Source organism: Seriola lalandi, unplaced genomic scaffold (assembly GCF_002814215.2).
Source record: "Seriola lalandi dorsalis isolate HSWRI2012SDOR001 ecotype SW California unplaced genomic scaffold, Sedor1 jcf7180002054686, whole genome shotgun sequence".
NCBI classification, from domain to species: domain Eukaryota; kingdom Metazoa; phylum Chordata; class Actinopteri; order Carangiformes; family Carangidae; genus Seriola; species Seriola lalandi.
In genome coordinates this window covers 1,329,169-1,342,828 of record NW_019525239.1, presented here as the reverse complement: position 1 = coordinate 1,342,828, position 13,660 = coordinate 1,329,169, and the positions used below count along the sequence as shown (strand labels likewise).

At 41.8% G+C, this 13,660-nt stretch overlaps 1 protein-coding gene across 1 annotated transcript in view; it reads right to left on the bottom strand.

Moving 5' to 3' along the window:
- The window catches only part of LOC111667205 (junction plakoglobin a-like), a 145,191-nt gene that overhangs the window by 57,130 nt on the left and 74,401 nt on the right, over nt 1-13,660 (bottom strand). The window contains exons 2-3 of the mRNA XM_023422835.2: nt 8,213-8,267; nt 6,843-7,073 (exon numbers count right to left, since the gene is read on the bottom strand). Coding sequence (XP_023278603.2) covers nt 6,843-7,073; nt 8,213-8,228 — 247 coding nt within the window. The 5' untranslated portion in view covers nt 8,229-8,267. The remainder of the gene's footprint in view (nt 1-6,842; nt 7,074-8,212; nt 8,268-13,660) is intronic.

Below are 13,660 nucleotides of genomic sequence, written 5' to 3'. Positions count from 1 at the left end.
GGGGGGGTCTTTGTGTCTTTGTGTGTCTGTGGTGGTTAACTTAATCTTTTAGCTTTTCTTTATAACAGACACCCTCTTCGTTTTCACTCAGGAATTGATGAGTTTTACCTGTTGGGTAATTGAACAATATTATAATCCATGTGTCCTGGAGGCTCAGCGATTGTATTAGTAGTGGTGGGAAGTACTTAAATACAACTTTGAGATACTTGTACTTGTACAGTAAGGATTTTGTAAGGACGTTACTGAAGCCCCTGCCCTGCATGGGTTCCCTTTTGCCCAGGAGAAAAGGTTGACCCCCCTGACTGTCATTTTCTAATTTGTACTCTGATCACTTGATCAATGGTATCAAAGGCTGCGCTGAAACCAAGGAGAACAAGAATGTACCAATGGCCAAGTCATTCAACATATATAATTCAAACCCTGCATGTGATTGTCCTGGAAACCGGGGTGGGTATCAGTGACACCGACACTCTACAATGGTTAAGGTCCTGCTTTAAATACAGATCCAGGTCAGCGCTGTTTAGAAGCTCAGGGGTTCGGTTCTCTGTCCAATCCTCTTTTCCTTCATCACATACAAAGATGTAACATCAATGTACATTTTCACGCTGACAATAATCAGAACTGCCTTCATGACGTCCACAAGCAGATGGTGACTGGTGAATCTCTAACAGCCTGGGTTCATTGTCCTCAGGTACTGAGCACTGCAGGCAACAGGTGTCATTTCTGACAGAAACATTAGCTTGGATCAGAGGTTTCCAACATGTGTGCCAGGGCCCAGTAATGGACCGCAAAAAAAACGTTCATTATATTTTCATTATTTGGTATTAAGGCCTATCAGTCTGGTAAGACAATGATAGAAACCTTTATGTTGTTGCTGCCGTACGACATCTTATACTTGTTCGCTATGTCAACACTGTGAACCATTGGTTTAGATGAACATGTTAAATCAGTGGTTCAGTCCCATTTTCTACAACATCGGTAAAAAAAAAAAAAAAAACCTCTCCTGCTCACAGCTCATGCAAAACTCAGCTGTTTTAACTGGTGCAGAGACACATGGTCACATTTCACCAATACTGGCTTTTCTACACCTCCCGTCCCCTGAGCTCCTCAGATGCCTCTCCTCTCATTGGTCCAGGCTCCAGACTGAAACAGTTAGAGCTCTTAGACTCTGGAGTGACTTGCCTGAGGAGATCAGCTCCATTTCATCTTTTAAAAACCCATTTTAACTGATTTTCAGTGAATTATTTATCACATTGTTGGTGTTTTATTCTTATTGTGCTCTGTTTTTATTGCTTTCACTTTGTAACTGTGTTTTGGAAAGTGCTACAAAAGTAAAATTTAGTTTTATTGTTATTATTATTATCATCTTTTCTTATTTGTTTTATATTAATGTTGTAACTAAACCAAACATCAGGTTTGGAATCAGCCTGTTTAAAACCTGGACAGACCTTCTGTGTCAGGGACATCTGGGATTCAGGACTTTCACTTTACATCATTGTAATGTTCTGACATGAATTCCTGGCATAGAGGACAAAGACAGACTGGTACATTTATATTCCTGATCTCCTCACAGTCACTTTGACGGTTACTAATGTTGACGGTTTCATTGCTGGGTTGACAGATGGAGTCGTTCAGCCTTTGGATGAGATCCTGGCTCCTCAGATAGGATGACGAGTCTGTGATTAGCAATAACGTGTGGCTCATCAGACTCAGCACTGGCAGATGAATTGTCAATACTTCAGCTGTCTTTGGGTTTATAGTGACCCTCCAATAAGTCCCTGACGCATCAGCTGAAAAACAACTGTTACAATAATTCTAATTAATTTAAAAGGCGGGACAGTAAAACAGGCCTTTAAACATTCAGCCATCCAGGGGCCAGATGTATAAATGATGCGTCTGCATAAAAACCATGCTTACACTATTTCCCGCTCATAAATTGGTCTTCATAAACACAGAATGTGTCACCTCACATGTTCCTTTGACCGTGTGAACACAAAGTGATCCAAGTCACAGTGAAGTGAAACTACGTAATAAGGCGAGACACGTGATTTAACCTGAAATGAAATAACAAACTTCATAGAGCTTAATTCATTATCACATTATAAGTTTTACTGTTTACATAGCAATGAAAATTTTGCATTCATAAACAGAAATAATTGTTTGTGCTCAATGTTTCCTTCAGCGTTGTTTAATGTGCTTATTATTTATTGTGAGTCATCCTGTAACTGTTTGATACTATATGAATATTTACTGATCACAGTGTTGGAGCCTCTGGAGCCTCATTAAGACTCTCTGGTCCCAATAAATGAAGTTCAGAGTGAAACAGGACTTTACATTAGAGTGATTGTACTAAAGTAAACTGGTGCAGGTTTTTACCTCCCATCTGTAAGAGCCTCAGTTTCACCATCGTCTTTCTTCTCTGTCTGATCACTTGTGGTGGAGACAGTGTTTTTATACAAACTGATGGATTAAGGGAGAGTCTTCATCTATTTATGGCTAATTGTGGGAGTGGAAATGAGGCTCGTGCACATGCGCCCAATGTGTCAGTGAATGAGATTTATAAAGCAGAACCATGTGAATGACGGCTTCATAATTCTGATGAGGAGAATGTGTATGAATATTTCTGGTTTTGTGCGTACACATGGTTTTAGTCATGAATCTACACACAGTGAGTGACCTTCTGCAAAAGTGAAGAATCATCAGCCAAATCATGCACAAGCACATTGTTTTTATCTCGACTTCACATTCGAAGAACACATATTCAAACTTTTCGAGCCTGAACATTTGGTTCAGTGAATAATTTCTTCATTTCAAGTCTGTTCACGCCTGTTATTTCATTTCATTTCACTTCAGCTGTTTATTTGAGCTCTGCACATCGACGAGGAATCACAACGAGTCGGTTCTGATAACCTTCATGGAGAGGTGTGACCAAACTAATGGAGGAGTGAGAGACAGGTATGAAGATCAAACGCATCACGACATGCTTCTTCAGGTGTGAAGTTCCCCTCATTCCACAGGAACGATATTAACAACATTTCAGATTATTATTTGTATTATCATTATTTTCAGCTATTATTAACAGCTCCTGGATTTTCTTTCTACACTTTATCTCAGCTGTGACTCGTCTCCCATTCAGATCAGTTTCATTGACATGTTCTGGGTTTACAGGAGTTTAATCCTCAGCCTCCAAGGGAAACTTATTGATTTGTAGAAGCTGATCAATAACCACTCTTTCACCACTTGGTGATATGAGTCAGAAACATTCACATTAGAGCTTCTATTTGGGCGCTGCGGGTACAATATTTTTCAGAGTGTATATGTGAATAATAAGAGACTTACGCTGTGGTATAAGCCGTCCTGGGAACAAGGAGGAGAAGAACCTGCGTTCAACACACTGTCAGACTCAGTTCTGCTTATCTGCCACTGTGCATTCGCTTGTATCACTTATGTGCTGCATGCATTAATTTTTAAAAGCAAAACAAGAAAAAAAAAAAGTTCTTCGAGCTGTGGCACCATTAATCTTAAGGCTTCGTGTCAGTTTGTGGTGAAACTTGTAAAACAAGGCGTAACTACATCATGTTTGCCCTGTGGATCGATGCTAATGCAGCTCACAGCTCCATTCTCATTTATCTGATACGCAGCTCATTTTAGGACCAACCAGTCACAGATTAAGTGACTGGACACATGACAAACAAGACTAGGTCTACACCTAGTACATGTGTGGACCACCAATGCTCACATCCTGATTTTATAATATATAATATATAAATATATAGTAATTTTTATAACTGAATACTGAGCTGTGATTTCAGCTTATTTACTGTAACATGATCACGCAGAGAAAAAGTTAGAAGAGACAGACTATCTTTCTTATTGAGTCTCTCCCACAGAGCACAGCCTCTGTCTGGATCCAGAAATAGTTTAGTTTTTATTTACTTCAACGTCAGAACAGTGACAGACTTTATTAGAGGCAGGTCTTTATGTCTAACTGTTGGATATGTAGAGTTGGTCATAGTCGTTAGTATGAAGACTTGTTTTCAGTCGCTCCCATCTGTCATGTTAAAGTTTCTGCATTATGTGGTAATACAAACTCAAGATTTCCTGTAATCTTTTCAAATTAAAAGCCCTCTTGCAGTACAGTGGGCAGAAACCCTTTATTTCTTAACAGCTCTTTTTTTGTTGTGCTGCAGTAAGCATTTTGTCTCATTTCCTGTTGCTGGTGTTTCTGTTGTTCACATGCTATTCAGATATGCCAGTTTCTTTAGCAGTTACCGATGACTTCTCTCTCTCCCTCCCTCTCTCCTGCTCTCTCTGCTCGGTGTGTCTCATGTTCAGTCATTCCTCTGCTTCCTTTAGAAATAATGATACATGGAATACAAGTAGGTTATTTGCTGTAACGGAGGCGAGGCTCAGTGTATCGGAAGCGCTCCTCCTCTTCCCTGCAGTTCCCAAGCGGCCAGGAAACCAGAGCGGCTCAGTAGACTGCCTGTAAGACGAAGTGTAGCTCTAAGCCCCCAGTCAGCATCCATACACGGTCCAGACCTGAACCAGGTTCATACCCAGTCTGTTTGAAAAAAATGAGCTAAGTTAGCAACACTGCAGCTGTAAACACTTCCTAATAGATCCTGTTAGACCCAGACACTCCAACTCAGCTGACCAGTGGTGGAAATATGATCAGTCAGTCAGTCAGTCAGTCAATCAGTCAGGGACATTCCAGATTATAGAGAAGACCCCACTGTTGCAGTGCAGCCAAAGATATGGTGAACATACAGCACAGGGTGTGTTAATACACTGGGCGTCTGCATACATAGACATCATGTGTAACTGCCATCCGTAGAAGTGTACCACAATAGAAGTAGATAGTGAGATTGTGTGTGTGTGTGTGTGTATATGTGTGTGTGTGTGTGTGTGTGTGTTCATTTTCAGAATCCTCATTTTCATATTATACTTCATTATTGGAATAACAATAAATTAAGTGTATGAAACCTCTTTGAACCTTGAAATGTGTCACCAGAGCTGATCTTCATATTCTTACCACTATTATTTTAGTTTTCACCTTCTGGTGAAGAGGCAGGTGAGCACCAAGACACTTACTCAAATATCAGTCTCATAACAGTGTTGTTGCAAGTTGCATTAAAGTTCAGCAGCCGACCTCCATATGACCAGCTGTTGTCCCGAGGTCTCTGTCTCTCTTTGGATTAGTTGATTCACAAAACTAACACTGGTGATCCTGGATAACCAGTATCATGAAGCTGGTCATCACCGATCTCTGTTCACACTGCTGCACCACAAACCACATCATCAGTACCATGAATTAAGTACTGAGATGAAATAAAATGCTTTTCAGCTGCTGATGTGTGTCAAATTACTATGGCAGTAATTTGCATCCATACACAACATTATCCTCACCCTTCCACACACACACACACACACACACCTAATCCTAATTCCAATCTGGACTCTGAAAATCAAGTTATACATTACACGTATACACATCGTGAGCACCAGACAAACTGTACTCACTCCCTACGGTCTATAGTTCAAACTGGTCCTCAAAAGCATGGAAGTACAGAGAGTACACAGAGTCTGAGTGAGGAGTCAGTCAGTGCAGTAAACAGTTTAAGATGCACACAGTCTGTCTGTGAGCCCTCACTGATATGGGTCAATGATGATATGTCTTGTATTTCAGTCAGACCCTCAGGAATACATGGATGCAAAGAAAATCGTAAGGCTGCCAAACAAAGAAACAAAGGACTAGCTCCCTCCTTGAGGGTCTGGGAGCAATCCAGGTTGGGAGACAGGTTCCTGTCACCTGCTCAGCCTCCGCCCAAAGGTCTGGAGCATGACCACTGTAAGGAGCAGCCAACAACTGGAAACCAAACCGAAATCAAAAAGAATACCAAACACCTCATTTATATATTTATTTTCTATGTTTCCTTATCTCTCTATTTCTCTCTCCCCCTCAATAAATCGACATACTGTATATAAAAATCTATAGCAATAACAAAAAGCTGTCAGTTGTTCTCTGTAGCAGTGTTATGTCATATCATGTTATGTTCTGGTTTATCTTGTTACATCCTGTCATCACTTTCTTTGTCTTTATCTTGCTTCACCAAATAAAAAAAGAATAACATTAATCTATATTTTTCGAATTGTTAATGAATCCCATGAATCCATTGGTTCCTACTTATGATGTAAATCTTTAAAATCAGCTCACAAATACATAGTATAATCTTTTAAAACATGCATTTGTTAGGGACTATTTTCAGCAGTGGATTAATCCACATTTGGTGCTGTAGGGAATATTTGGGGCAGCAGGATGGTGTGTGTGTGTGTGTGTGTGTGTGTGTGTGTGTGAGACTGAGTAAAAATAAACTACTGTGTGTGTGTGTGTGTGTGTGTGTGTGTGTGTGTGTGTGTGTTGATGGTGATGAAGGAACTTGTCACAGGAGTGACAGTGAAGTTTGTATCTGAACATATTTGTGAGGGATTTTTTTCCTGGAGGAGACTTTTGTTTGTTCCTGTGGGTGCCAGGTGAGTGGCGGGAAGCGGAGCGTGACAGAGATATGAGGATAAAACACAGAGTTTCTCCATATTTACTCTGATGGATTATCTCACACTGCAGAAGATGAAGATGGATAAATGGCAGGAAATGGTCTCTTATTCTGAAGGAGGAAAACAAGCCAACACATCAAACTGTACATTTTCACTGGGTTACATACTGATGGCTATAATTAGCTCATAATTTCTATTAACAATGGATCATGTCTGCTGCGTGGGCCCTGACTGGGGTTAGGGTTAGGACGAGTGAATGCAGATGAATTAGTGGAAGACGGTCTGACCTGTGGGGCTCTCCAGTCCTCCGGCTGCTGCGTCTCCTCCTCCTCCAGCAGAGGCCGTAGTGGGAGTGGTGGTATTGGTTGCGGTGCTGCCGCTGTACTTCTTGCTGCCGCTGTACTCTGTGCTGCTCTCGTCGTCCCGCACGGTGGTGGCTCCTGATTGGATGCCGGAGTCCGAGGCGTAGTAGGTCTGCTGCCACTCCGCCACCTTCACCACGCTGTCCGCCTCACTCACTGCAGGGGACACCATATGGCTGACATCAGGTAACAATACTACTGACACTACTGCTGTTACTGCTGCTGGCCAGAGTACTGCTGCTGCTGCTGCTGCTGCTAGTACTCATTTGTAGTTCTACTTGTATTAATATTAAAACTGCCAGGACTACCTCTACCACTGCTGCTAAATGTACTACAACTAGTACTACTGCTATTGGTACATACAATAAAGCCACTTCTAGCCTCTTACAACCCTTAGCCCTCCGGTGCGGCCTGGTTCAAACCCAGTTCCAAAGGTTCTGAATGTGTTCTGAAGGAATACATGCGTAAATGTTTGTCAATATAGGCAGGTTGTATTTTGTTAGACCGGTTAGAGTCTCTAGAATTCCAACCATAAGCACATAAATATGATTTATTAATATCGTGTACCTGTAATATCCGTAATATAGTGGTGGTGACCCTATCTTTGAGGAGGTCTAGAAGTCCTATTGTCTGTCCATTCCTCCATTATTTGTATTCCTTTAGTCTGTAAGCGTCCACAGATCACAAAAATCAAAAGGGTTTCTTCATAAAAGTAGTACTGAGTTATGAATATCGTCAAGGGAGGTACATAGCAGACTATCGAGTGATCCATCTCTGTCCCTGCTGCTGCATCTGTGGAGGTGTCAGCTCCATTCAGATTTCACTCCAGGAGGCCTGGGTGAAGACAGCGAGCGTACCCAAGTGAAAAACAGATGACACAATTCTTTCAGTTGGAGAAAGCGTGGCTATTGGTTACTGACTCTGTCAATCATTCGGTCTTGAGGACAGGCGTCTGACCTGTCCAATGAGACCAGACAAGTAACATGTGGGTGCCAGTGAAAAAATTAACTAAAAAGTCCACAGCTCCTGAAGCACTCCACAGGAGTGAAAAAAGAGGTGTTAAGAGGCTAGAGCTACATTTGCTTCTACTGCTACCTCTGTAACTACAGTGTACTGTGACTTTTGTTACTGCTGCTGCTGCTATACCAATAGGCTACTATTATTTCCTGTACTGCTGTGTTACAGTATTACTATTACTGATAAAACTACTACTACTGCTGGACTCAATTTGAATCATAACCACCAGCAGTTTAACAGGTAATCTGTGCTGGCTGCTGTGGTGACAGAGCACTTACTTTGCATGGACATCATCTCCGTCCACTGGTACCACTGCCTTCACTGACCTTTGACCTGTAGAAGAGAGGAATCATCAGGTCTGTGAACAGAAGGATCACATACAAGATTCAAACTAATCCTTCTCCTGAGGATTATGGTTTAATCACCACATTTACGACTAATTCATTAACTCGCAACACAGTGTCCCCGCACTCCACATGAGCATCTGATGATCCTGGGGTGGGAGGGCCTGATGTCTATCTCGGCCTACAGGGAGACGGCTCCATGGGCCAAGGCCCAGTCACCAGACACTCGCCTGGCTCCAGGAGGGTGCCCAGGTGAGGTGACGCAACTGCATTGTGTCTTTATGGGAGGTTTAAGGGGGTTTATAGTTGTCATTACAAAAAGTGCTCGGGGGGCCATCAGGGCCTTGTTTCCCCTTTGCCTCTCCTGATGGTGCACCTTGCTTGTGTAGGGATCAAACCTGTGAGCTTTTAGTCACATGACCACAACTTCCCCAGTGAGTTTAGTATATTCTGATCAGTCTGTTACCAGCTGTACTGCTGAATTATCAAATACAGCAGTAATTAAAACTTAAAACTGAAAATAATATTTCAAACAATTGATCATAAACATAAGTAATAAAGGAGTGTGATAGGTGTGTTTGGCACTGACCCTCACACAGCAGTAGAGTGTAGCATATAAACAACATGAGAAACTTCAACTTGTTTTGTGCTGTGTCAGTTGTAAAGAACATCTGCTTTTTCTGCTGTTGTGAAATGATTTCTTTCCATGAAGCTAAAAGCTGCAGCTGTAAGTTACTCAGATGTCAGTGTTGTGAAGCACACACACCTCCAGGGAGCAGACTTATCTGACTCCCAGAGGCCAGGGCTGGAGAAAGGTCAAAGCGTGTCATCCTCCCTGTCAAGAGTCCTTCACTGCCTGCTGGGAAGGAAGACGCCCAGAGGAAGACAGTGTGTGTGTGTTTTTTTATGTGCATGCGCATTAAATATTACAACCAAATGGTCCAGAACATCCATCAGTTGAGCAGGATGGCGCCCAGATCTACGACTACGACTACGATTACTACGACCATTAGTTGTCGCCTAGCAACAAAATGTAACTACGGGTCATTATAACCCGCTGCACAGACGACCTGTGGCAGTCTCGAAAGGTGTCACTTCACCAACACTGAGCACTTCCTTTAATTCATTATTTTAGGTTTACAACCCACAACAGCTTGCGTCAGGATCATTAGTAGCAACAAGTAGCTGTTCTCAGTGAAAAGGCTCTGTGTGTGTGTGAGTGTGTGTGTGTGTGTGTGTGTGTGTGAGTGAGAAAGAGGACAGAAATGTAAGACTAGTTTCCTGTGTGAACAACAGTATCTCTTATTTTCCCTCTGCACTCATCCACAATATCTACTTTGTGACATAGCGTAGTATTACTCCTGTGTTTAGGTTGTTTTTAAAGCTGTCTTCAGATCTGCCTGTTGTTGTGGACCTGCCTCATCATCAGTCCCCATAAAATCAATTGACTCAATTACACCACATTCTCAGCTGATGGGAGCCAGCAGCAGCAGCGACAGCAGCAGTACAAATATGGCAGAAAATTAAATGTAAGATCTTTGCGTTGTGCGCCTCCCTGCTGATTAAATTAACATTGACCAACTCTGATGGCTGTGTTGCTTAATCAATAGAGGCAGGCTGCAGGAAGCTAATCATTAGCGATCACGATTACTGCAGGTCTTCTGATGACTCATGATTTACAGGGCGAGAGAAAGGAAGTGAGGCCATTAGAACGACCTCTATCTATCCTAAAATATGGTCAGGTCTTCATCTAAGTTACAATGATGAACAAACAATCTATTTGAGCTAATAACATGCAAATCATTGTGTTGTTCTTGCTTAAACCTTCATGGTGCAGGTGAAACAGTGTGTGTGTGTGTGTGTGTGTGTGAAGCCCTCGACTAATGACATCAACAGACGCTAGACACTGGAGACACTAGAGACACTTTGATTTCTAAACAACAATCAGACACTTAAAGAAACATCAGCTGATGTGAACCAGACAGCACAACAAAGACCTCAGAGACTGAGGATGAAGTAGAAGTGATGAACATGAAGCTGAAAGGGTCACAGAGTTCAGATCTTCATCAGTCCACAGTCTGTGTGACTGTGGACTGATGAAGATCTGAACTCTGTCTACAGATGGAGATGATTCAGATCACATTTTGTTCGAAGAAGAAAACAAACTAAAAATACTGTTGAGAAGTTACATTGTTTGATGACACACTTAACCATCACATTATAGGAGGGAAGAGGGAGCTAACTCTAACCAATCATGATGCAGGCCTCTAGGAACCCACAACCCCCTTCACCAAAACAGATACAGCATGTTAGCTGAAAACTCTTTTCATTTGGTTTTCTGCCAGATTTGCTCAAATTCCCGTGAGCTGGAATGAGCTGAAAACATGAAACTTGGCACAAAGACTGGAAATCATGTGCACCAGCTTCCCAAGAAATATGAGCTCAATTGGCCAGATGGTGGCACTGTAATTAAGGCCGATTTTGGAAAGGCCACGCTCCTCGCACTGTTTGTCAGATTGACTATAAATTTGACACACAACTCCAGCTCAATGTGTTCTACAAAAAATCCTATTGGAACATGTAAGTCTGCCATGATGGATTCATTGGTAATTAGCATAATGTGAAAAAACACTAAAATGAATAGAATTTTATTATTATTCAATTTTGACTTAGCAACACCAAACTTGGTATACAACCATTGGGGACTAAAATACAAATTTATATTATATATGACAGAGATCAGTCAAAAACATGGCCACCATCAACAAAAATATCTTTGTAAAATGCGGGGCTTAGCCAGTATTGGCCATAACTCATAAACTCTTTGCTCAAGCATCATAAAACTTGAATAATTGGAATAAGCCTACCAAAGCAAATATGATCTTAGTCGGCCCAATGGTGGTGCAATAATCAAAGGTATGAAAGATTGAAAGGCTGCTCCTGCCACACTGCGAGTCCCATGGACTTTAAATTTACCTCACACCTACAATGCAATATGCTCTACAAAAAGCCTCTGTGATGACAAAGGCCGCCATGATTATCTTTTAGCTAATTTGCGTAATTAGATCAAATTTAGTTGCTTCTCCCTGTTGAGTGCACATGGGGTTAGAGCCCTCGAATTTCCACTTGCGGCTATAATATTTCTTGTACATAAATGTGTCTTAAGAGGTGAAATAAAATGGGGCACTGACTCTGTGAGTCTGGGTCCTAACAGCAAAGATTCTGTCTGCTCTGATTTTCAACCTAGACCATGGACCAGAAAATCTCAGTGGTTTGTATCCGCCCTTAGAACAACATGTTACCGTGCCAACTCAGGTTTGTTTAAGGTTACCCCCTGAACACCCTGTCCCTGTTCATTTCCATTTATTCATTATAAATCTAACACACTGGTGACATCCTGATAAACACAGTCGCTCCCTGGACGAACATCCCAACAGCTGTACTTTATAGTTCAGCGACCAAAAGCACTTGAACTCCTGGTTTAAGCCAGAAGAAAATGAATTAAGAAATGCAGGTGAAAATAATACAGAGACACTTAATTAGTCAGTATATATCTAACTAATAGGGTGGTGGTATTGACAGGGGCTGTGCCACTATTAGAGTCCTCTAACCTTTTCCAAGGTACTCACAACAGCTTTAATTAAAGAAAAAAAAAAGAATAAACCCAATAACACATCTTTTCCCCCTGTTCCCATCACAGAGTGCACCTGAACGCTTCGTTTTAATTTAAAACTGTGATAATTAACACACTCCCCTGGACTCCCCTGCACAGGTTCACAACTATAATCTATAACACACAAAACCCTCCACGTGGTGTTCCAAGCACTTTCCTCCTGGTGTCTCCTCATTTGAAACAGCCGAGTGTGAATTGCTCTGTGGCTCCATATGTTTGTTGGGAGTCCCTGTCTAATTAAAAGCAGACGCTGCGGGATACATGTGGAGTTAATGTTACGGAAAGTTTTGTGGCTGGATGTTGGAGCATTCCCCTGCCCGATGTTTAAAGCAAAACAAAACATATGGAGGAGAGAGGTAAAGGGAGGTAGAGGCGAAGGAGAGGGAGTGAGAGGAAAGAAGAAACTAGCATCACTGCCTCATGGCTGCCGGAAATATGGTCACAATCTCTCCCCTCACTGGGTTACAGTGCTGAACCATGGTCAGAAATGTTTTGCAGAATATTATGATGTCACAGTGAAGTTGACCTTTGACCTTTGACCACCAACATCTAATCAGTTCATCTTTGAGTCCAAGTGAATGTTTGTGCCAAATGTAATGAGATTTCCTCAAGGCGTTCATGAGAATGGATGGATGGATGGATGGATGGATGGATGGATGGATGGATGGATGGATGGATGGATGGATGGATGGATGGTTCGCCAGTACAGAGTCATAAAACAAGAGACGGTCAGAGAACAGGTGAGCTGAATAAAGAGAGGAGGTGGAGGAAGAGCCAGAGAGGAAGGCAGGGGAGTGGAAAGAGAATCAAAACACTCTGTACCTGGGTTTGTTTCTGTGTTTCTGTGTGTGTGTGTGTGTGTGTGTGTGTGTGTGTGTGCGTGTGCGTGTGTGTGTGCGTGCGTGCGTGCGTGTGTGTGTGTGTGCGGTAACATATAAGCCAGCATCTGCGCTCTGTTGTAAAATCTTATTCCCCCTGCAGGGATAAAACAATACCTAATTTACAACCAGAGACTCAGCCTGGTTCATGTGTATGTGTTTGTCCTTGTCTCCTTCTTCTCCTTCTCAAAACTGCAGTTTAGTCTCATTTTTCCACCATGATATAAATGAGTGTCTTCACCTGGTTTCACCTGGTTTCACCGGTTCATCCTGAGGCACCAATGCAGAAGCTCCAGCTCAATGGACAATAAATCCTGGTAAGGAATCATTTATTTGATATTCTGGCTCTTAAAATCAGCAAAGATGATGATTAATGTTGAATACAGAAATCTGTTTCCTTTACATACTTATATTGGACCGTATTTGCAATTTAATTATTCAATTATTACAATATTGATACTAATATTGTTTAAAATCAAGGCTGTCACGGTTGAGCCTACAACCAATCAGTGGCCTCTCCGGATGAAATAAATAAAACAAAAAAATTAAGCCTATGTTGTCTCATGAGGCGCCTAGTTGGTTGGAGTTGGAGGCCCACACAGAGTGGATAATGAGTGTAGCGTTAACGCCATAATTTAGAATTTACTCTCGTTGAAATGGGGCACCAGTCCTCTAGGAGGACAACAATGAATTACTTCATTGCCAAATTTATCAATCTCATATCAGAAGCCATGACTTCTCGATTTAATGGATCTCCAGTCTCTACGTCAAAAGAATACAACAGGACAACAGCTGGGTGTAAATGAAGGAGTTTATTAACTAAACTACTAT